This window comes from Myxocyprinus asiaticus, chromosome 43 (assembly GCF_019703515.2).
Source record: "Myxocyprinus asiaticus isolate MX2 ecotype Aquarium Trade chromosome 43, UBuf_Myxa_2, whole genome shotgun sequence".
Taxonomy (NCBI): domain Eukaryota; kingdom Metazoa; phylum Chordata; class Actinopteri; order Cypriniformes; family Catostomidae; genus Myxocyprinus; species Myxocyprinus asiaticus.
In genome coordinates this window covers 358,874-383,723 of record NC_059386.1, presented here as the reverse complement: position 1 = coordinate 383,723, position 24,850 = coordinate 358,874, and the positions used below count along the sequence as shown (strand labels likewise).

The window sequence follows — 24,850 nt, the reverse complement described above, 5'->3', positions numbered from 1 at the left end:
TGAGGAGAGACTGTTAGAATACATGCTTCAGAGGTTTGAGACCACCAAATTCGAATCCTTCAGTTTCAGGCATCAGTATTTAAATTTAGGATTTACATGGACAGGATCAGTTGATGCACCTCGACATTTGTGTGTCATTTATCAGCAGATTTTAGCTAATGACAGCATGCGACCTGCTAAACTCTGCAGACACCTTGACACCAAGCATGCTGAGGTAGCGGGAGTTTTTCCCAAAAAAAAACTTTGAGCCTTTCAAGGTCAGGAAAAAAGTTGTCCGAGAATGTCAAATTAAATGTAAAAGCCACTGAAGCTTCATATAATGTTGCACTGCGTATTGCCAAGGTGGACAAAGCACATAACATCGGAGAGACATTGATTCTGCCGGCAGCCAATGATATGCGTTCCTTGATGGTAGGAGAGGCAGTGGCTTCTAAGCTTCTATTTCACTCTCTGAAAACACAGTGGGTCAGCACATCTGACATGGCACAGGATGTGAAGGAGCAAGTTTTAGAGAGCATCAGGCACAGCCCATTTTTTGCACTCCAGATCGACGAATCTACCAATGTGGCCAGCTATATATACACGAGGTATTTGACAAACATGGACATTCAAGAATAGTTTCTATTCAGTAGTCCTTTGCCCACATACACACACACTAGGGATAGGCACGAGTACTCGATTACTAGGGTACTCGGACGTGGCAGCAATGATCGATCATGAAAGATGATCGATGGTGATAATGCATGATGTGACTTTTCACTTAATTCGAAATTCAGTGACAATTCCCTGACATCTAAACACAAACGTGTCAAAGAGGGAGCTTATTTTAATTTTGAGACGGATTACATTGTGATTTTGAGGGGTACATTGTCAGACGTCTCATAGCAACCAAACTGATACACAACACTGCAATGCTATCTTTATGATAATCAAGAGTAAAACTGTGTTTTGAACACCTGTCTCTTCAAACATTTGTGTGACGAGGAGGGTGCACGCCCTGTGCTGAGTGGCTCAATCTTAGGGGGGGGGCGGTTAATGTGACGAGGAGGAGTGTGTGGCCGGGCCATGAGGGTGCATGCCCTGCGGCTCAATCAGCGGGAGAGAGATAAGTCGTCGTCGAGGATGCCACAGAGAGAGCGAGCGAGCGAGACAGACACACACATGGAGCTGTGTGTGTGTGTGTGTGTGTGTGTGTGTGTGTGTGTGTGTGTTGTCGACGTGTTATGTTCCAGTTCAGTTTGATGTGTTAATCAAGTCTTGTTGAATATTGATCCGATTCCCACCTCCTCCTTTCCTGAACCCAGTTACAGTTTGCTAAACACATTTTATTTAAAATGTAAGAACTTTGACTCGTTAATGGATATTATTTAATAAAAGTGAATGTTTGTCACCGACTGTAAAACTACCTGCCCTAAGTGTTGTAACACACCTGCATCTCGTCGAAATGGGAGTTGAAGATTTCCGCACAAGTTTCTTAGATGTCCAATATAAAGTGTCATTCCGTTGCACTTTTCCCAGTTGAGAGGTGGAAATTCCGACTCTGAGTTGAATGAAACACAGCAACAACAATACGGAGCATCGCAGCTTTTCCCACAGGAGCGAACACTTGGACACACACACACGGCGTGTGGCAGTGGACTCAACGCGTTGAAGCGGGCGAGTGTTACAAACAGCTAGACAGAGCACAGCTAAAAGGAACAGAATGCAGTGTCTTCAAACATGAACTTAACACGCATATCAAAAACTCAATGGTTATGGCGTCTCCTGTTAAGCCAACTGCGATTTGAAAATAGACGGTTCAGACAGTCATTAAAAAGTCTGGTGCGCACTTACTAAGATTACTACGGTAACCTGAAGGAAGAACAGACAGATGCACATTGTGCCCATTCTTTCATAGAGTTGGGCAGCGAACCTTCACTTAATGACAAAATATAATGCATTATATTTTGATTATGCAATCTTTTGTACATTTTGTAACATTTTATTTTATAACAGTCTATAATAATGAATAGACGATACACTGGAACAACAAGATGCAATGCAGCAGCCAAAGACGTTTCTCAGACATGTTATTATATATACCGTTATGAACATCCCACTGCCCCTTGAGTTCTCGAGTAGACAAAATGACCAAAATGCCCATCCCACACACACACACACACACACACACACACACACACACAGATCTTCTGACTGGTTTGACTGAGATGGACCATTATTGGAATTTCAAATGGTTCTTTTTTTGCTAGAAGCTAGCATTGTTTGTTCCATTTTTTGTCCACCATTATAAAAGTGATAAAAAGTTGTATGTTCAACGTCATAATTGAGTTAATAACTTCTGCAGTTTTCTTGTTAAAAAATAAATATAAAAATGATTAAATAAATGTCAAACAATTGTTCAGATGTGTTTGTGTGGGTGGGCACCATCATGTATGCTGTGTCACAAGGGAGGCCCACTGTCTTTGAAAACCCGTGTTACATGGTTTTCTTGCACGGCATGGATGCAAAGAACCCCCATCACGTAGTTTTAAAACATATGCATTCTAGCCAATCAGTTAGAGAAGTGGTTCTCAACCAGGGTGCCGGGACCCACTAGGGGGCCTCAAGATGACTTAATTTAAAATATTAAAATTAAAATAATCCAACTTAACTAAAATTCAAAAACTACTTTAAGATGCATTTACAAATTATAAATAGACTCTGAAACGTCTAGAATCAAATTATGATTATTTTAATCAGACACGTCTAGTTTCAGGTTAGGGCCTTGGAGTCAAAGAGGTTGAGAACCATCGAGTTAGAGAATTCAAACAGACCATGGTATAATCCCAGATTTTGAAAGTGCTTAAATTTTACTCATACACACACACACACACACACACACACACACACACACACACACACACACACACACCTTTTCCTGTCGCTTTTGAACTCCACTATATTTGTGCATTTTTAAAAGGCTAACGTGATTAAAATGAAGTGAAATAGGCCTATGAAACAAAATATACACTTTCAAGAATACAAGTTTACTCATCCTCGTGAGAGAGGAACCCAAACGCATGTGTGTGATGAGCACCTTTATAAAAACACTTGTGGGTGTCTCACACAGCATTGTGATTTTCCAGTGGCACTGAGGCGAGCGCTCAATCCCTGGAATGCTGCAGGAATGTGAGGAACGTTTCACTCACAGTTGAGACTGGAGATCCACTGGAGGACGTGAACACGCATTATAGACCTCGTTCACAGTAGCACCATAAATTATTTCTTATGGGAATGAATACGAGGCTGTGAGAGACACATGGTCTCTTCAGTGGTATAAAGCTGTATAAGGCCACGTCCACACTAATATGTTTGTTTGATAAAGCATTAATTTCGCTACCTTTTAGTCTTCTGTCGTCACCGAGAGGGTGTTTTTGTCCAGTGAAAACAGAGCTTTTTGAAAACGCTCTGCCAAGTGGATACATTTAAATAAGCAGTCTTTGTGTTGTAGTGTGGAGAGGGAAACTGGAGACATTCAAAAATGATGTATCTGTTGCCATGTGACAGTCATGTGATCCATTCAACCCAAAACAATCAAGATGGCGGCCCATGTTGAAGCAGCATATTATGCTTGTTATTCAATTTGATAGCATTGTTAAAGATAAATATTACTTTCTACAGCCTTCACATTGCATTCCATTAAAGGAATAGTTCACACAAAAATGAAAATTCTCTCATTATTCACTTACCCTGATGCAGTCCCAGATGTGTATTAGGGCTGCTTGATTATGGCAAAAATCATTAATCATGATTATTTTGGTCAATATTGAGATCACAATTACACATTGACTTTGGAAACATCAGGCATTTATTGAACTTTAAAAAAAAAAAAAAATAACTGCACTGGGTAGGGGAGGAGACTATTGTCATATGATAATTATTTTATGTTACGTCTGGTAGTCAAAAAAAAAAAAAGCCTCCATCACATCATTTACAGCAGGGGTGATCACACTTCTATAGAATGAGATCTACTTTTTCATCATGTTATTGCAGCAACATCTACCATGTACAATAAAGGTTATACATTATCACAATGCCAACATTTCAGTGGTCGTGATTGAAATTTGACGATTCTCAATACCAGTTTCAATACCTCAACAATAATTACACCAACTAATATGTTAATTATTGAAGAAAGGTTTCAAGTTCTTAAGTAATTATTCAAACCTAGTAAACAGTCCATAATAAAATAACAATGAAAAGAAATAGATTAAAAATAAAACAAAAAATACAAATTAAGAAAATTCAGTGCTTTTTTAACAGCAGTTTCAAGTATTCAATTAAACATTCAGAATGAAATGCAACATAAAACTACTACTGGTCTTCACTGTTTGAATATAATTCATTAATACTTTTTAAAGCTACTAAAGAGCAGTGAGTGTTTTCTCGTTCTCTTGTTCTGGTTGTTTGATTATTATAATGACACACTAGACAGCAGCAGGTCTATTAGCTTACAAGTCCCACATTTTAATACAAATCCGCTTTTTTCTCCACTGTTTACGTTACTTTAGACATCACTTTCTGTGTTTACATGAATACCTCACCAAGACGGGCATTCTGTCAGAATTTTGAAATGTATCTGACCATTCATGTGTGCATTAGTGCGACATTTTCGGAACATGCGCGTGTTCAGCACACACACATACGCCACCTCAAATCAAACAGGGCACAGCTGTTACTAGATAAGCAAATTATAAAATTACATGCTCTGGATTCCTTTCAACAGCGGAATAACATTAGCTTAGGCCACTTATTAGAAAGTTATCACAAACATAGCCGGTTATTTTTTCATTATTGACGTTTTAATTAGTCTGCTTATCCGGTCGGGAAACTAAAATTCTCGTTCACTTGCCCCTTCAAAAACACACTTAATGTCGTTAATGTCGAGTCCTGATTAAATATTGTATTCACCATTCTCCGATAAAGATTTTTCTTCTGCAGTAAAGCTTCTCAAGTAAATGTATGTTGTTTTAAAGGAGTTTAGATTAGTGGTCGACCGATATATCGCCAAGGCCTATAAGTCAGCCGATATTCTGAATTATTGGCGTCGGCTGATAAATTTCCCCCTTTGGCCGATTTGTTTGAGGGCGCCGATAATCAGCTGCTTGCATATGAAGCATCGGAGACATGTAAGCGACCAATCACAGTTCGTTTTGTTGTTACATGCCATCGTGTTACTTCAATCACAGACCGGTGTGCAACACAGTCTCATTTAAACGGTCCGCATATCAGAGCCGCAGCAGACGCGTTTGAGCTCATAATGTTAAAGTGCTCGCCCGTTTCATTCTCCCTCTCTCTCCTCAATAGTTCCCTGTAACTTTTAACTGTCTTGTCTAATGATAAAAAGGAAAACATCAAAAAAACTAATATCATGTACCGTCAGCTAATATGCACATCTCGTTTAAACAGATGTAATAAACCAACCTCACAAAACCTGAGCAGATCCAGCATCCTATGGAGCGTTCATTTACCTCTAAAGCATGTATTCTAACAGTCTCTCCTCAACAGTTCCCTGTCACTTTTCTATTGATAAAACAGCAAATATCAATAAAAAAAAAGTAATATCATATACACCATCTGCAAATATGCAGACATCTCATTTAAACCAAGCTCACACAACTTCAGCAGATCCAGCATCCTGTGGAGCGCTCATTTATTCACCTCTAAAGCACATATTCCAACAGTCTCTCCTCAACAGTTCCCCGTCACTTTTCTAATGATAAAAAGGCAAATATCAATAAAACTTCTATTATATACCGTTTGCAAATATGCAGATATCTTGTTTAAACAGATGTAATTCACGAACCTCACAAAAATCCAGCGTTTTCTTCCCATCGAGCGCTCATCTAATGTATCTTCTGAAGCATGTATTCTAATCAGCCAGAATCAAAAACTTCAGGATCAAAAGTACCTCTGATTCACAAATCATGACAACAATCCAAACAGGCGAACTGTTTAAAACAATCAGGAAATCGCTGCTGCTCGCGCTGGATCCGCATGAGCGCGTGAGTAACCAAAATCTTTCTAGCAAGTCAGTCCACTGTCGGCCATGTTTGGAACGCTCTCAGGGAGCTTTTTCCAGTCATGAAAGTGCAGCTCCTATCTACTTGAATGGAGAGACCAAAATCTCCAAAACAGTTGGTCAAGATTATGATCAAAGAACATATTTCAAATCAGCAGTAAATTCTGACAACACTGAATGTGTCAATGGTGCTTCTTTACCTCAGATTACGCTAAAAGCACAGGCATGAAGAGGCTGCTAGATTATTTCCTCATGCTGATGTCATCTTTCAGAATGAATATTTTCCTCAATGCTTCAGATATAAGAGAGGCAGAGTCTCTCTCTCAGTGAGGTGCATCCATGGTTATATCGGTCCTTGCCCATCTTCATGCAGTTCATGTCTTTCAGGACGTCCATGACATCAGCAAAGCTTGTTGACTTTGATAGAGACACAGTGTCTTCTTCTGGCTCCCGGAAGCCCATAGTAGGACGATCAAGGTCAAAAGTTGCAGATGCTGTCATGGAGACTGGTGGCATGGGATCAGGCACCAGTTCCGATACCACCTCTCTGTAACATCACCGATGACAAGAGGGGCTGTGGGGGCTTGGTAAGCCGCTGTCTCGAAGGGAGCCATGGAGAAGCCCACGCTAGTGTCGTCAGGGGACAACAGGTCAAGCGTGATGGGATTTGAATCTGAATCTGCGGTGACTATCTTGGCAATCTGGGCTCAGAGTCGACTCGGCTCATCCTGTAAAGTTGTGGTTCGGTTTATATTTTTTTTTTAAATGCCTGGTTTTCTCAGAGCCTCGACCCGCCAGCCCTCTCGTCTAAAGTTGGGCATAGATGAGTTCCTATGCATAACCAGCAGGGGTGTTGGCTTCCACTCATGCCTCAAGGGGCGTGTCACTCCTGACTCTGGCTTACGTCGTCTCATCATCTGCAATCCAGGCGATATCTGCCAGTGTGGGCACCAGTGGCCCATCCATGGAGCGCAATGGGGGATGCCTGGGAGCTCCTGGAAACATGCCCTGGTGCAGGGTTTATAATAATTATATTTATCATACATTATACATTTGCACATATACAGTGAAATTATTTTTTTCACATATCCCAGCTAAGCTGGGGTCAGAGTGCAGGGTCAGGTTTAAGAGGCAGCATAGAGCCGATTCACCTCACCACACTACGAGTTGATCCATGTGGTTTATTTTCCCAAATAGGAATTTCCCCAGCCTCTGTTTCCATTTTTGCTTAGAGTGTAGAAAGCACTGTGCCTTGGATGCTGTTGTAGTGATTTTAATAATTACAACACACTGAACATGTTCGTCTGGGATCTAGGTTCCTTTGCCGTTTGTTATCAGATTAGATAAATTTCTTTTTTTCTTTTGCACCGGTGCAGATTACTCCATTTTCCTGGTTGTTGTGAATTGTACAGGCTTCCCTCTTTGTATAAGGATAAGTAGCCATGTTAGCCATTAGCTGAGCGACCCCCCCTCCCCAAAATAAATCGATAATTAAAACGTTAACTTTTAAAAAGCGCTTCCTGTCAGCAGCTTATGCGAAGTGTGACATAAGCACGTCAGCAAGTTCACGTGAGTATTTGAAAGCGATGCTTGAAATTTTTTTAATTATCGACATATTTCTTACATAAACCCATCAATTGGCTTCAAAAGACATTCATTGATCGACTGGAGTCAGGTAGATTACTTTTATGCTGCCTAAATTACTTTTGGACCATCAAAGTACTGGCACCCATGCACTTCAATTATAAGGACCTGACAGAGCTCCATTTACTTCTAAAAACTTAATTTGTGTTCTGCTGAATAAAGACAGTCATAAACATCTAGGTTGGCATCAGAGTAAGGTGAATGAGAATTTTCATTTTTGGGTGAACTATTCCTTTAAAAGCGATGGGAAGTTTACTCAGAATTGCTGTCCGGCGGTAGAACACAAGGACAACTGCGATTCAGACCGTACATGGAAATGACAGGGCCATGCTTCTCACGTAAAGAAATAAATAAAATAAAAATATTTTACTTGTTAAAAAGAAACTTGCTGCTAAAATTATATCCTTGTCCATTGTTAATATTCAATGTAGCCATGTATGAAGCACCACCCACACAGAGGTCACTGCCAAACCAAGCAACTTGCTATAGAGCTGTTCAGCAGTGACATCAATTTGTAGGTGAACCAAGAAGTCCAATACACCATGGGATCCCTCTGGATTCTCCTATGAGTTTTATAATGCGGTTTTTGAACATGTAAAATAAGGTCCGTGGTAAACATTACTTGATACGTGGACGTTTGTTCTACCATATTAATTACAACTTTCATACCTCAAACGTGAATTTTGAAGCTGCCGTGTTTTTGTACGTTTGTAATTTAACACAGTTTCAAAATTCACGTTTGAGGTATGACAGTATGTAATCTATGTAGAACAAAATGTCCACATATCAAGTAATGTATACCACAGACCTTATTTTTCTCCTAAGTTCAAAAACCCCATTATAAAAACCCACAGGAAAATCCAGAGGGAACCCATGGTGAATTCTCTTCCGGGTTAGTGAACTACAAGCTGAACAATTCTACTGGTCAAAGTGGTAAATTCACCTGTCAAAGTTCTAAGTTTTAATACGATTTGTGTCATAAACCAGTGAGATTCGATACACCCTTATTCTTAACTGTTCTAGGAAGACAATGTCAAAGAATTCAAAATCCTCGGGCTCTGGAGACATTAAAAGACTCTTATGTGCTCAAGCGGATTCCCCTCAGCGGCAGGCTGAAAGCCCCGGACTCAATTCGGTTGGTGAACTGAAACAAATCCGGCGTGAATTGACGAATGTGTCGGCAATGCTGACGAAGGTAGTTTCAGACTTGGAGGATCTTGCTGTGATACGTCGAGCGATCACCGCCATAGATACGAAATTCTCCGAGATGGTTACAAGAATGTTGGATGTTGATAAATGGATCGATTATCTAGAGTCAACGGAGAGGGTATTAGCTGCTTACCTGCTAGCGACCAAGGGAGATTTGGAACACGTCTGAGGAAAAACTGGAGGATTTGGAGAATCGTAATCGACGAAACAACGTCTGAATTGTTGGAATTCCTGAGCATGAGGAAGGCCGAGATATGGTAAAATTCCTAGATGGGCTCTTCCAGAGTCTGCCCGACATAACAGGCCATAAGCTGGAAATTGAGTGAGCTCACAGGGTCCCAACTCGGAGAGCGACTGAGGGAGACAATCAATCTGGCCAAATTTCTGAGATAATCCGATAAAGATCTTGTTACACGAGGAGTAAAGGTAAATTTTCTTGGAAGAACCACAGCATTTTCTTGTTCCCAAAATTTGATGAGAGAAACGTGAACGATTCAGGGAATGCAAGAAACTCTTACATCAACAGAAGGTTGCGTTTGCTGTGTTTCCGGCCAAACTGAGAATAGATACTAAGGATGGCCGTAGAGAATTTACATTTTGCCACCTAGTGGACCCGACTCACTGAACATTCTCTTGACTATTCGAGGACACTGGGTGCCTTTTTCGTTTCGTTTTGTGCTGGTTCCGCCTAGTGGCTGGAGTTTGTTTTGTGTAGTATAATTTCTTCAGGACAGCTTGTGGATGAATCTGCTCGTTTTGGGTGCTTATGACTCCTGTTGGCTGGAGCTGGTTTTGTGGAATATTTCTTGCAGGACATTGGAGTGAGTTTGACTTTTTTTGAGCTGATTCCGCTAGCGGCTGGAGCTTGTTTTGTGGAGGAACACATCTTTGAGACAGTTAAGTGGATGAATCAACACGTTTGTGTGTGTTTATTCCGCTTATTGGCTGGAGTTTGTTCGCGGGGGCTCTCGTAGGCGTACATGGACTGTTTGAGTTTAGAGGGACGGACGCCATTTGGCACTGTCGTGCGCGGCTTTAATGCACACGTTTTTCTTTTTGTTTGGTTTGGGGGGAAGTTTGGGGTTTGATTGTTGCTCTTATATTAGAATGTGGTCTTTATAATTGTGTAAAAAAAAAAAAAAAAAAAAAATCTATTTTTTCTAATGTGTCAAAATGTCAATGAGTGGATTGTCTCTCTCCACGTGGAATGTGAATGGACTGGGGCACCCTAAGTGTGTAATCCCCCTACACCAACATTGACGCTTCACAGGATGTGTAAAAATCTTGGTCTTACAGATATTTGGAGACTTTTGAACACATTTGGTAGGGACTAAAAAAAAAATTTCCATCAGTCCATAAGATTTTTTCTAGAATAGATTTTTTTTTTTTTTATATATATATATATATATATATCCAAGTCTCTCATTTCATCTGTTGTTGCTTGCTCAATTGGAAACATTTTAGTCTCAGATCACGCCCTGGTGAGTTGAGGTGTTGCCACATCCGGTGAAAAAGAAATCATATAGTTGGTGCCTTAATGCATCCCTTAGGCAAAATCCTGAATTTGAACAAATGTTAAAGGCTGAAATCAATGTTTATATGGAGACCAACTGGTCCTCAGTATCCTCTGTGGGCATGGCTTGGGAGGCATTTAAGGCAGTTCTTAGGGGCCGGATCATACAGTATGCTTCATTCATCAAAAAATCCAAAGCACGAGAGCTGAAGCGCCGAATGTTGTCTGATGGCCTCAGAGAATTGACCCGATTGAAATACAGATATAATACTATTTTGTCGTGGAAGGTGGAGTTTTGGCTATTTGAGGCAAGACAAGTCATACTTTGAGTCAGGGGACAAGGCAGGGAAGCTTTTGGCTAGATACATGAAGCAGAGAGTGTCTTTCTACCATTCCCTCAGTGAAATCTGCTGGTGGTGAAATATTTATCTCAGCCATTGATATTAATAATGCTTTTAAATAATTATCTTGATCTCTATAGTTCCACGTCTTCATCCACTGATGAAGATATTAGAAACTGAATTTTTTAGATCTTATGCTACAGAACTGGCTCCACTTTTGTTAGAAGTTTATATGGAATCATTAAAGAATAGGAAGCTTCCGCAAACCATGACACAAGCCCGGGTCAGTCTGATTCTTAAAAAGGACAGAGATCCAAGTGAGTAAGAGTTAGTCCAATTTCCCTGATCAAGCTAGACGTAAAAATATTGTCAAAGTCTGGCGATCCAATTAAGTTATGACAGCTTTTATACATATAGAACAGGTGGGGTTTATTTGGAACCGTAGCTCTTCTGATAACATCAGGTGTCTCATCAATATCATGTGGTCAGTGGCGAATGATCAGACTCCGGTCGCTGCCATCTCACTTGATGCCAAAAAGGCGTTTAATATGGTAGAATGGGATTCTCTTTAAGATTTTGGAATACTTTTATTGGATGGATTAAGTTACTTTATAGACACCCGGTAGCAGCGGTACAAACAAACTGATTCATTTCAGATTATTTTACTCTGATAGGGGCACTCGGCAGGGCTGCCCTCTTTCCCCATTATTGTTCTGTCTTGCCTTGGAACCATTAGCAGCTGCGATAAGAAAGGAGGATGATTTTCCAGGGGTGGTGGCGGGAGGTATAGCACATAAGCTTTTGCTTTATGCAAATGATATTTTATTATTCGTCTCCGACCCCATTAGATCTATGCCTTACCTCCACAGAATTATTAATACCTTTTCTAAGTTCTCAGGATACAGAGTCAATTGATCTAAATCCGAAGCTTTGGCTCTGACAGCATACTGCCCAATAACGGCCTTCCAGCTGGGCGCCTTCCAGTGGCCCAAACAGGGCATTAAGTATTTGTGCATTTTATTCCCAGCAAATTTGTCTGATTTAGTTAGTTAATTTTGATGTTTTAATAAAAAGGTTTGAGTGATGTAGGTAGATGGGCTTCATTACATTTATCTATGATTGGGAAGGTTAATGTTATTAAAATGAATTGTATTCCAAAATTCAACTACCTGCTACAGTCTCTCCCTATAGATGTCTCCCTCTCTTATTTCAAGCAATTTGATGGTATAGCAAAATCCTTCATTTGGAATGGTAGCATCCTAGATTACATTTATAAGTTGCCTACGATTGACAAAGGTGGGCTAGGTCTACCCAAGATTTAGTTTTATTATTATGCATTTGGTCTCAGACATTTGGCTGAGAGCCCCTCCCTGGTTGTGTGTTGAAAGGAAGTTCTTGCCCCTATTTTTCCATATCTTTCTATAAAACTAATCAGAAGTTACACTCAGTTATCTCGCATTTGCACTCGGTATGGACAAAAGTGACTAGAACGTTTAATTCGGACATTTATTTAAATGTTGCCTCAAGCATATGGCTGAACCCTAAATTATGTATTGATAAGTCCCCTTTCTGCTGGTCAGAGTGGATTGTGGGGGGGTTACTACACTTGGTGACCTATATGAGAGCGGAGTGTTGAGATCTTTTGAAGGTTTGGTTCAACATTTTGGGATTCCTAGATCTCAGTTCTTTAGGCATTTACAGCTGTGCCACCTGCTCTGTACTATTTTTGGGAGTAACGGTAGTGTACATCCCCCTAAAACAGCAGAACCTCTGGGAATGGTGATTACTGCTTTTGGAAAAGGTCATGAGGCATCAGTGAATAACTCCCTGCTAATTCAGAGTCTGGGGGACAGAGCTTTAACTTCTATCAAGAGATTATGGGAGAAAATTTAAACTTGGTATTGGAGGAAGGAGTGTGGGCTAGGATGTTTAAAAAAAAAAAAAAAAAGCCACATGATAAGATGCATGGATCGACGGTCTCAGACACAAAGACAACTGAGATTTGTCACTACGCCACCATGAGGACTTAGAGCATATAGGGTATTCCAAATTGGGGAGAAAAAAGGGGAAGGCAAAAAAAAAAAATTATCAAATCTGCATCTAGAGATGCAAGGGTGCATCTTATGAAATTCAAGATTATACATCAATTCTATTGGACCACCTCTAGATTGTATAGGCTTGGTCTTAAAAGGCACACCCAGCTGCTGGCGATGCCAACTGGAGGATGGAGACATGGCCCATGTTTTTTGGTGGTGTGTTGAGATCCAGGGGTTTTGGATGAAGGTTCAGAGTTTTGTGTGTGACGTGTTGGGCACTCGGATTTCGTTTTGCCCCAGACTCTGTGTTTTGGGCGATGGGGAGGTCATCGATGTGGGGATTAAACAAAGAATAGTGTCCTGACCAGTGTGAATGTTGCCAGACTACAGATTGTTTTGAGGGGGATGGAAGTCGGCTGGAGCACCCCCATTTCAGGAGTGGTGCACGGAGATGGGGAGGGTGGCAGCATACGAGGAAGTGGTATTTAGTAGACTGGATAATTTGGATTTGTTTGTTGGGAAATGGGGCAAGTATTTGCTATTCTTGGAGGGCTCTCGGGGAGAGGTTTAGATGTCTCTTATGGATAGTGATCATATGAAGCCATTTGTCATCAGTTGTTTGGCTCCTTTTTAAATCATAACAGTAAATCACCCAAATTACCCTGATCAGAAGTTTACATACCCTTGAATGTTTGGCCTTGTTACAGACACACAAGGTGACACACACAGGTTTAAATGGCAATTAAATGTTAATTTCCCCACACCTGTGGCAAACAACTATGTGATAATAAATGGCTTCATGTGATCACTATCCTTAAATAAGACAGGTTTTTTTTGCATGATCAGTATATTTTCAAAATCAATGCCAAAATTTCACAATTTCTGCCAGGGTATGCAAACTTTTGAGCACAACTGCATATGTGTTTTGCTTTGCGTTTTCTTTGTGAATCAATAAAAATGTTAAAAATCACAAAACGGACCAAAACTGTGTCAATAACAGTCACATGTGAGCAAGCTGTCCCCTTATTGGTCACGTTTGTTCACTGTTCCAGGATTAAGCTCATCCATTGATTTATCGGTTAAAATTACATGCCTGTCAACCATTACAAATTTTAGAGAATGAGCGTCACCAGTTAGAGGTTGTGCTCCAAATACAAAGTTTCTGTCATGATTATTTTTATCTGTCATTAGTTGCTTTTGCATTATTTCTCCATTGAAACGTGCCTGTTCTCACAGATCTCTCCTTCTCTTGCACTTACACACACCCAGAGCAGAGTAAAGCTGCGTAGAGATGTTTTTTATTTGTCAAAAAGTTGCTAACACAGTCCTACCTGTGTTCTGCCGCTATCCAAAAGAGAAACGACTGTACTAAAATTGCCTCAGGAATTATAAATCACCTCCTGTTTTAAATGCAGTTATATCTAATATAGTTGCCAAAAGGCTATATCCACGTTTTGATGATGAATTTCAGAGAAGTGCTATCTACAGATGTTTTCTCCAAAGATCCCTCAGTTATGTTCATGGTTTTTATAGGGATATTGTTTGGGTCTGTTTGCATTTTCACCACAAGCGAACCGCTCCAGAGTTCGTTTGCAATCGGTCAGAGACCACCTCGTTCACATGGTCTCAGACTGATTGTTTTGGTGTGGATCCGAGTGCGATTGCAGTCTTCACATATGCCTAAACGAACCAAGGAAAGAAAAGCAGCAGTTTCCGAAACAAACGCTCCAAACGAGCCAGGTGTGAAAATACCCTTATACAATCAGCTTTTTCAGGTTTATGTAAAATCAAAACATTTCAATCATCAGCTTCAGTCCAGACAAATGAAATCAGAAACACGTAGTCCTTTTCCATCGAAACGACGATGGTTCTCGTGCCGAGCCCGTGTTTGGCTGGTTCATGGCTGAGGCAATCTAGAGCTTATCGAAAATCGCCCAAGCTTTTCCACTGACTTGAGCCGAACGGTGACGTAACGTTACATGGTAGTTTTACGTGACTACCTCAAACGTAAACATGGCGTAACAGTGTTTGTGTAGCTTACAGTTTTACCTTCTGTTTTTAATTTTTTTTTCATTCAAGAGGAAATATTTAAACATACAGAGAAAAGCTATCCATACATTACTCAAGATTGCAAGAGACTATACTATGTCCAAAACGACAGGTAATGTGATTACATTATTATGTATTAACTTTTTAAAGTGGCATATCTTGCCAAGTACTATAAACAGTAACAGTGGAATCATTATTAGCAGATGGTTATATTTGGATTTTTGCCATTGCATATAATTACATTTATATCTTGATTGCGAATCCCACCGGTTTACATAAAAGATAACAGCCATTTTCCTAAATGAGTTATCCCCTTAATGAACAAAACAATACACAAAATAGTGTTAGGAAAGCTAACAAAGTTGTCAAATATAATTAATTACCGAGATCAACTGCAGAAGACTTTGAAGATTCTGTATTTATCTCAAGCGAGACTGACTGAATTCAATGCCCAGGGCCTCGTTTCCCAAAAGCATCGTAAGCCTAAGTAGATTGTAGAATCCATCTTACGATTCATCTCAGTTTTGCGGCCCGTTTCCCAAAAGCATCATAACTTAAGCAGTACTTGAAAATGCCTGTAGATTAACGAGTGCTCTGCAGTACTCGTACAGAGTTAAGAACATTGTAAGGACACTACGCAGACTCCTGCAGGACAAACTCGAAATTACACCCGATACAATATAAACCCCTATAGCTACACTTTATGCTAATTTTATATCAGTATACATACATTTTATTTTATTTATTTTTTAACCGAAAAGGCTAATAATAATAATAATGAATGCATAAAATGATTAGTCAATATTGGATGAACAGATAAATAAGTAAACAAATAAGTTATCTGTGGACTAGCTGGTAACAAAGTGGTGGGATGATTGTTGCAGAGAACTGTAAAAATTACAATCAGAGATAAGGAAAAATGTAAACGTGCTGCCGTGCATGAAAATCATCCATACAGTATACTGGCTCCACATCCTCGTCTCCTCTTCCTCTCGGACATCTAAGGGCGCTTTCGCCCGCACCATGTGTTGTGAAGTACTGCACATGTTATGTAGCATTGCTGTTACCGTTACCACTTTTTGGAGTGAAGAGCAGATCTCCCTTTGATTGGTGAATGTCCCTAAAGCGCAGCTTCCACGTCTCCTTATTTTGCGCTCCACAATGCTTGTTGTCATTAGTAGGACCATACACAGGGCCTCCGCTGTCTTCACTGATCCTGGAAGTTTTAATCTCGACCCACAGAGCGATTTTTGAAAACTAAATATTAAAATGTACATCTGATGAACAAAAGCAGTGATTGTGTAGAAGAAATATATTGTTCTGCAAAACAAAATGCAATTATGTAGTGAATTAAGTTGTACATTTAAGAAAATTTAATATTTCCAGCGAGGTAAATCATAAACGTTTTTAAAGAGCACCTATTATGGTTTTTCAAATATTACCTTTCATGTAGTGTTATATAGCCATTTGTGAATGTAAAAAAGTCTGCAAAGTTTCAAAAATCAAAGTGCACGACAAATGGAGTTATTGACTCACAAATGAAAGAACCGATTCTGAACACCTGAAACGAGTCGTTAGTAATTCCAGACTTCCTGTACTAAACTTCTGTTTACATGTACAGCCAGTGCAGGCCGTTAGCCTCTGCTAACCGGCTAACTCACGTTATTGTCAAACTACATATAAACTTACCACTGAGAAACGTCCTGTTTTTGTCGTGCTTGCAGACATTTTTTCAGACGGAGCTGAAACTTGGGTATGGTAGTGCAGGGCTTTACTTGTTGTTTAGATCAGTGTTACTATCAGAAATAATTATTTCTGTAGTTATTAATTAATATTTAAATTAATTAATTGAATCTAACTCATTAAAACCTCATATGGGGCTCCAGTAAATGTAGTGTGCTACGTTTAGGAGCAAGTTTGGTTATTAGCAATAATTAATAATTATCAAAGATAATTATTAATTATAAAAATCAATAGAACATTGATGAGAATCAATGTTAGCTTTTTTAATCCTTTAAAATCAACAATTATCAAAGATAATCGTTAATTGTTAACATCGATGAAACATTAAAATTAACACTAGCTTATTGATCATTCAAATTCAACAAAGATAATTATCAATTATCAAAAATCAATAGAATATTAATAAGGATTAACATTGATGGGGCACCACCCTGGAATCAGGGACTAATAACCGAATATTAAAACAGTCTCAATATTAGATTGTTTTCTTAGGAAAATCGACATCCGAAGAATATCGATTTTCGGGAAAAAAAAACAATGAATGAAGGTTTGAATCCGAGCACTGACATCCCGTCAGTATGACACAGGCGTATGCAAAACAAACCAAAACACTTCTCTTTGTAATATAAACAAAGTTTATTTATGCAGTAATATCAATTAATAATTAATACAATGCAGTCAATAAACTTCCGACTTACAACTACAAACTAAACAGTGATATGATTAGATATGGAAATCAAAATAATCCTATAACACATAAGGTGTGTGTGTGTGTGTGTGTGTGTGTGTGTGTGTGTGTGTGTGTGGTTAGTACGAGAGAGAGAGATTATTAAGTGACAGCCCGAAAGCTGATTTCGCGATAGCTGGAGATAAAGCAGCCGTGTTCATCACTCAGAGACGCGGTTTTACGAGCGGGGCTCGTAAAAGTCCCTTGTTATTTGACTCTTTAATGGATGAACTCAGTTGCTGTCTCACCCGCGATGGCGAAAATGCACAACAGTCCAATTTGATTGGACCACAATACAGCAAAACAAATTTGTGATAATTAATACCCCGAGTATTAATAATGAGCGGACATGGCGGTCCGTAAACTGTACAAGCAAAAACCTTGAAACACAAGAATAACACACTATAATATTCTGTCTCTGCCCAGACATAACCTCTTACTTGAATCGCATGAGGACACAGGTAGAATGTGTTTTCCTCCGTCCTTTAACTTTGACCCGGTTTCTTGAGGCTCGTGTGATGACGAGAGGACGTTTCCTCGCGCTGTCGGCGGGCGGTACGGCTGTTGATTCTCAGAGGGCGGTACGGCTGTTGATTCTCGGCGGGCTGGCGGAGAACTCAGAAATGTCGACTTGATTGAAGATGGAAGAGAAATCTTTAATCTCTTCACTTCTGTAGGCCAACGGATGAAGATGCGAATTGCTCGGCGGTCTCCTTCGGATCCGTTAGAGTGTTCGGTGGAACACAGAGTAATCTCAACTCGTCCAGCGAAATGGAGATTGTGTGGCTACAGTTTCAAGTCGGACATTACTTCCTTAAGCCACGAGGTTGCACCGGAGAGCAGCAAAAAGCTACGTCCGTATTCAGTGAACGAAGTCACTGGAAGCAACTCTGGAAGCATTTCAGAATTATTTGAAGTCCCGATGATGTCATGTTTGAGGGACGTTCTGTTGTGTGCCTCATCCAATAGGAGTTGAGCGCTTGATCCTTTAGTGAGCAAGGCTTCCTGGATTTGTAGTCTGTTTTGGACTCCCTTTGTTTGATTTTGGCACGATTTTTATCAGTAAAATTTACGACTTAGAAGGTGGGGGCTTGAGTTAGGTTTTTATGACTGTTAGGCCTGCTTTTGTCTTCTATCTGAACACGAGGCCCAACAGTAGTGGGCATTTCCTTTCCGACACCTGCTGTAAGTGATTGGTCTATCACAACAGACTGGGACATCTGACCAGTCAGAGCAGAGTATGCTCTCTGAAAGGAGTTTAGAATAAATCCTTTAGAACGGATCATTGAACGAGTCGTTTTTGACACTGGGGAAAAAAAGGTAATGCTGCAATTTAAATTATGAGCAAATTAAAGTGTTTTTAGACCTTGGATGCATGTAAATCTATTGTATGAGGCCTTAAACAAAATTAGGCACATTTAAAAACCATAATAGGTGCTCTTTAAAAGTTACACACAAATTTAATGAAGTTGCAATTAGGGATGTGCGCTACGACTAATTTGACTGTCGTTTAAACGGAAGTTTTGTAACCGACTAGTTGACTAGTCTAAACCAACCTTCAGAAAACAAAGAAAAAAAAAATTATGCGACCCATTTAAAATACTTAATCTATTCCAAATCTGATGCTAAATTCCACTGAAAAGGGGCATTTATCTGCGACGTGCTCGCCTTGAATTAGGATCATTTTACATTAAATATAGAACATAACATGCATTCACCTTTAGCGAATACAGGTTTATTTATTGAAAACAACTAAATGAATAGTGCAGGATCAATGGAACAACCCTAAAAGCCTGTTCTAAACGGAAATCAAAGTAAAAGTTACTTAACATATTAAAACAGTCAGGACATTGTTGAAAATAATTAACAGGAAGACTAAGCCAAATCTATGAGAGAGAAAAAATGTGCTGAAAAGTCACGCGTATTTCACAACGTGCAGTCGTGCATTAACCATTGACCTAATATGACAGCTGTTCGGTAAAGAACGTTAACCAATAACAGTTACGATGTTAAAAAAAAAAAAAGTAGCTATAGGATAGAAAAAATAGGCCTGCGATGTAGCCTACAATAAACCTAATGTATTCTAAACATGACGTGAACACAGAATAAAAGATAGTTTAACACATTAAGCAGTCGGCACCTCATTGAAAATAGCCTTCTTAATCAGCAGATTAAAAAATAAAATGCATACCTAGTCTTACTCACTCAAAGCATAAATGTTTGAGTAAAATTAACACGTGGACATGGTCCGGTGAAAGACGGGACTTGACTCACCTGAGGCGTCTATCCTGCGCTTGAAAAAGCCTGCTCAGCGGGAAAATAACATCCAAGCATGCACAGATGTAAAGAAGACTCAAATGTGAAGACATCCTTAGGGACTTTCAAACATTTGGAAAGCCGATTCCCGCACCACCGAAGTGATTTCATAACTACTTTGAGTTTTCTTGTCTAGCGAGAGGACGTTTTCCTGCGCGCGCAGTGAGTGAGAGAGGGAAGCAGCACGCGCAGTCTGAGGTGAAATAAAACTCTGTATCTGCTCCAGATATCCTCTTTTTTAAAATAATAATTGTATTATTAATTCTATTTAAAATATGTAATATTAATATGACAGTAATTTAAGTGCAGCCTCTGTAAAAAATATAAAGCCAAACGTAAATGTGTAAAAATGTTGATCAGTTTAAATGGGGGGAAATATTAACCAACTAGTAATTCCAGTGTCGACTAGCAGCATCAGAACCGTTTAGTTGACTAGTCTCACACATCCCTAATTGCAATGACAAGCAGCACTGTACGGTCACATTTCAACACTACACGTTTATGGACAGCGTCTGTCTCAAGTAGCACTTAAAGCACGTCCTCGCACGTTCATATTAAGTGCAGTTTTGGGAAACGCACGTAAAAAAAAAAAAGCAACGTTCAGAAAAATCGCTCATAGAAAACGCTCAAGCGCAAAGATCAATTGTTATCGGGAAACGCAGCGACAGGTTAGTTAGCTGGATGATCGTGTCCAAGCACAGAGTCCAAGACATTGTTGCTCCCTCCACTGCCACTTTTGTTTGTGTCATGCTCCCTGTACTAAAGCTTTCAATTGGTTTATGATTTGGTCAGTCATCCGATTGATGCCAGTATGCATCATTTCTTGCCATATCACCTCATAGACTTTTTTACTTTGCGATCGCTCTAGTTTATCTTGGATCTCCTTAGAAGACCAATATCGCAAGTAGAGCGCTCATTTCCTCCGTGTTTTCTGAGCGCTTTTGATGTTTGACATTTTTGTGGGGTTTTTATTGCTGTTGTAGAGTGAAGTACTCCTTGCTACAGAGAGTAACTACCGTTGTTGTTAGGAAACTACCTGGTTATGAAACATTTGCACCCCACCCCTCAGTAATCTGTTCCTATATAGAGACCAGCAAGCTTTTAGGGCCGGTGTACAACCACATTTTCCACACCGGGACGGCCTTTACAGCGGTGGAAATGCACGGAAGAGTTCAAGAATTCGCACCGGCCAAGGAACACACCCCTGAACCATGTCGGTGGAAAACAGCTAACAGAATCACTTTCACACGGACAAACAAGAACAGCTGCTGATCAACTGACCACCACATCACAAAAACACTCAACTGTAATCATTGAACAAATGTTAGTTTCTTACGTTTGCCTGCACAAATCGGACAATTTTTATTTATTTTTTTTTAAATGACATGGAGCATGTGTTATATTCACTTACAAAAGCACAAAACACAGAGTTCATTCACATCTCAACTTCCTGCTGCTGTCAAACAAACACTGATAGATGAGTACCGCCTGACTGTGAATGTGTGAACCACAAAAATCAAAACCACCACAAAACCTCTGCATGAAAACTAAACTAAAATGATCAAGTCATGCATGCATAAACTGATCATACAGCAGGAGTCAGTACTCAATGTACTAGCACACACCCAACTGTATCTCTATCAAACGCCACACACACACACTTAAAATATTTATTCATATCTACTCGACACCGAACAACAAAAAGGAGATAAATAGTTTAGGGCTGTGCAATATGGATCTAAAAAAAAAAAAAAAAAAAAAAGCAATTTTTTTTATAGATATTATATCGATCTGTAATTGTGATTTAAATTGTGCATTTAATGTATATCCTTACATTAAAAAGGCATTTCAGTGTTCAAAAACAGAGGAAAAGAGGGTCTTTGCATAAAAGACTGGTTATTTCTTTGCGCCATTTTGTTTTTCTTTATTTGGCTTCCTGATATCGGTTCTCTCAATGATCTTAGTGTAACAATCAGAAGAGTGAATTAAACAGAATTCGGAGTAAAAAAAATAAACTGCTATGATTTAGAATTCGCAAATGCTCATATGGTGATTTTACTGCGATTGTGATTAATTGCGCAGCTGTAGTTCAGATGCATGTTTATAGAAAAGTAACATGTCAGTTCACTCACACTCGATCGATCAGGTGTTGTGTAATTCATGTGTTCACAAACTGATCTTCTGTAATTTGACACAACCCTCTATGATCATGTTGGAGAAAGAATCGTCATTGGCTAGTACATTTGTTTTTACTCGCCAGACTTTTGACGACATGCAAGCATAATGCAACAAAAAATATATTAAGCAAACTGAGAGGGGGCCTCTATATATATATATATATATATATATATATATATATATATATATATATATATATATATATATATATTCACACAATATAGTATACTGTAATTTTTTTAGATTTTGCTTTATGATTTTAATCACATTTTAGCTTTTTAAAATGTTACACATTTTACATTCTATCAATTTATATGATGTCATGAAATCACATTTTTGAAATTATTTGAAATTTCGTACACATTAACAAAATTCACAAGGTAGGAACCAAGTAATGAAAATTAGGGGTCACGGCTGTGAAATATGGCTGACAATTGTCAAACAAATAATTGCGATTATGACGATGAATTGCCCGTTTTAGGTGTTTCACGAATATGACGATGAATTACCATATAAACTAACTATGCACACAACAAAGTCATTTATACAAATTTAGCTTGGGTCATACAATAAAATAAGGGTATATGATTTCCTATTCAGGCTTCAAAAACGTATGAATGACAGTCAAATATAAAAGTATAAAATGTAAAAATATATTTTAATTATCAAAATATGTCTAAATAACTCAAATATCTCTCTCTTATTTGTCCGATTTACTTTTGACCCACTGGACTTTTTCAGTGTTTTGCTTTCTTTTGTAACCCAGCCAACCTGTATAGCTATTATATTATATTATGCAATAGTCAAATATTTCTGCCTTAAATTCTTCACTTTCACACATTATTTTAAGGCTCTCTGATTAACTCACAAGCCCTTATTTCTCGTCAAGGAAGACTTTGCATTTTATCATCTCCACAGAATTAGAGCAGGGTATCTCCTCTGTCTCACTGCGTGAATAAACCCACAATGACCACGGACATTTGCCATTTCATGGCCGTTAAGTGAAACTGGAGCGCTTCGCGTTCACAAAATGAATACGTTTATACCTTGTTTATATTTTCGCGGGAGTTTGGCACAAGCCTCTGTAGACAGCGTGCACATCAGAGCGCTTGAGAAGTGGTTCATCCACACGCTCTCAAGAGAGCTGCTCGTGATGTCCGCGGTGTGGTTCCCGGAGATGCTCGGAGTTCAACTGAATGAGACAGCATGCAGAGAAAGACGAGGCTGAATCCAGCTTCTCAATCAACCGCTTTTTATTCAGTAAAAGGGCCTCGGTGCTCGACACTAACTATCACTGGCGAGTGAAATGTTAATATTCACTTGCCAGTGGCTAATAACAGACGTTTTTTGGTCGCATAGTACGAAATTTACTAGCAATGTAGAGGGCTCAGTGACAAATGTCACACTGGACAGCTTCAGTGACTACAGTCTAACGAGCACATGTATGCATCAAACAAACTGTCTATAAGATCATTGTTTTCAGCAATACACCTGAAATACAATACAAGAGTATAGTGTGAGTACTACCCCTCCCCATCAGCACCCTCACACTGGTGTTGCACAAAAACAACCTGCATTCAGGAAACCGAGATTAAACCACTGCAGCAACTTCTGATATTTTAAATAAGTCATATTACAATTAACATTTGCAACTCAGTGAATTATCTGATATGACGTCAGATTGTTTCATTAAAAAAAAATCTAAATTATCTAAGAGACCGTAAGATAAACCGACCGAGAGAAAGAAAAAGAGGCATGTCACATAATCAACCGCGCGCGCTAACACACAGTTCAAACAGGAGTTTAATACACACTTCATATTTGAATCAAATTACAGACTTACTTTTGCAGCAGCTGCTCGTGCTCGCTTTTAATCTTGCCCAGCTCGATCTGCAGCCGCGCGCGCTCCCGCGCAGTGTCATCCAACGACCTTCGCGCGTCCGCCAGCTCTGTCTCGTAGAGCGTTTTGAGACCGGTGAGCTCGCGGCTCCGCACCTCTTCGCGCTCGCTGATTTGCAGCTGCAGCACGCTATTCTCCGACTCTAGACTGCGCACTCTGTCGATGTACACGGCCAGACGGTCGTTCAGCTGCTGCAGCTCCAATTTCTCCTGCAGCCGGGAGATCCGCGCCGGGCTCAGAGGAGTACTCACATCACCGCGGGACATGGGCTGCTGCCCGGCCGGAGTGGACGCCAAGCTCGCCATTCTTCAGCTGAAGGAGCGATTACAAGCGTGTTGAACGAGTAATAGTGAATCAATGATGCCAACCCACTCTGAACAATGAACTACAGAAACAATGCATTGACCGAACACACAGTACTCCTGAATTACAACAGCTTTAAAGACTAATATTTTAAATACATTTAAAATAATTGAGTATGAGGTAACAGCTCGTGTCTTACTGCGAGTCCAGCCGCACGAAAGAATGGATTGAACTAATATGGCCGCTCATCAGCGCGACAATGACACATGACCACGAACACCAAATCACCGCCCGCGACGTCATCCGATGTTTTCAAGCAGTTAAGTATGGCGGGAACTCCGTGCCAAAACCAATGACCTACACAGGGCTCCAGACTAAAGAAAAATGACTTTGCTTTGGCTCCTAAACTGAAACATTAAGGAGCCAAATGGCTGTTTTTGTCACTAAATCACAGATTTTCTCAATTTAGATTGCTGTTCAGAAACTAGATAGAAAGCCGATGACAGCTGATAAACCATTAATCAGATGTATAATAAACAGTATATATATGAGAAGATAACTTTGCTTTCCCTTTTGTCTCAAATGTTCATACCCCTTTCATAATTTATACAAATATAAGAGATAAAAGATTGAGATGAATGTCTGCACCTTCTGTAATAGTTGTGTACCTCAGTTGTCCTAAGTGTCAAAAGCTTGATCTCATATATATATATAAACTCAGCAAAAAAAAGAAAAGTTCTCTCACTTTCAACTCCTTTTATTTTCAGCAAGCTTAACAAGTGTAAATATTTGTATGAACATAAAGATCTAACAACTAAGACATAAACTGA

General features: G+C 39.5%; 1 protein-coding gene and 1 pseudogene across 2 annotated transcripts in view; both read right to left on the bottom strand.

Moving 5' to 3' along the window:
- The window catches only part of LOC127433370 (lamin-B1-like), a 66,919-nt gene extending 42,392 nt beyond the window's left edge, over positions 1-24,527 (bottom strand). The window contains exons 1-2 of one of the 2 annotated variants that reach the window (XM_051685221.1): positions 24,220-24,527; positions 23,661-24,029 (exon numbers count right to left, since the gene is read on the bottom strand). In XM_051685221.1, coding sequence (XP_051541181.1) covers positions 23,661-24,022 — 362 coding nt within the window. In that variant the 5' untranslated portion in view covers positions 24,023-24,029; positions 24,220-24,527. Of the gene's footprint in view, positions 1-23,660; positions 24,030-24,219 lie in introns of those variants that run through there. The other variant, XM_051685222.1, reaches the window with a different exon arrangement.
- Positions 3,852-7,283, bottom strand: LOC127433388 (mitochondrial fission regulator 1-like; annotated as a pseudogene).
- Positions 24,528-24,850: the final 323 nt, after the last annotated feature.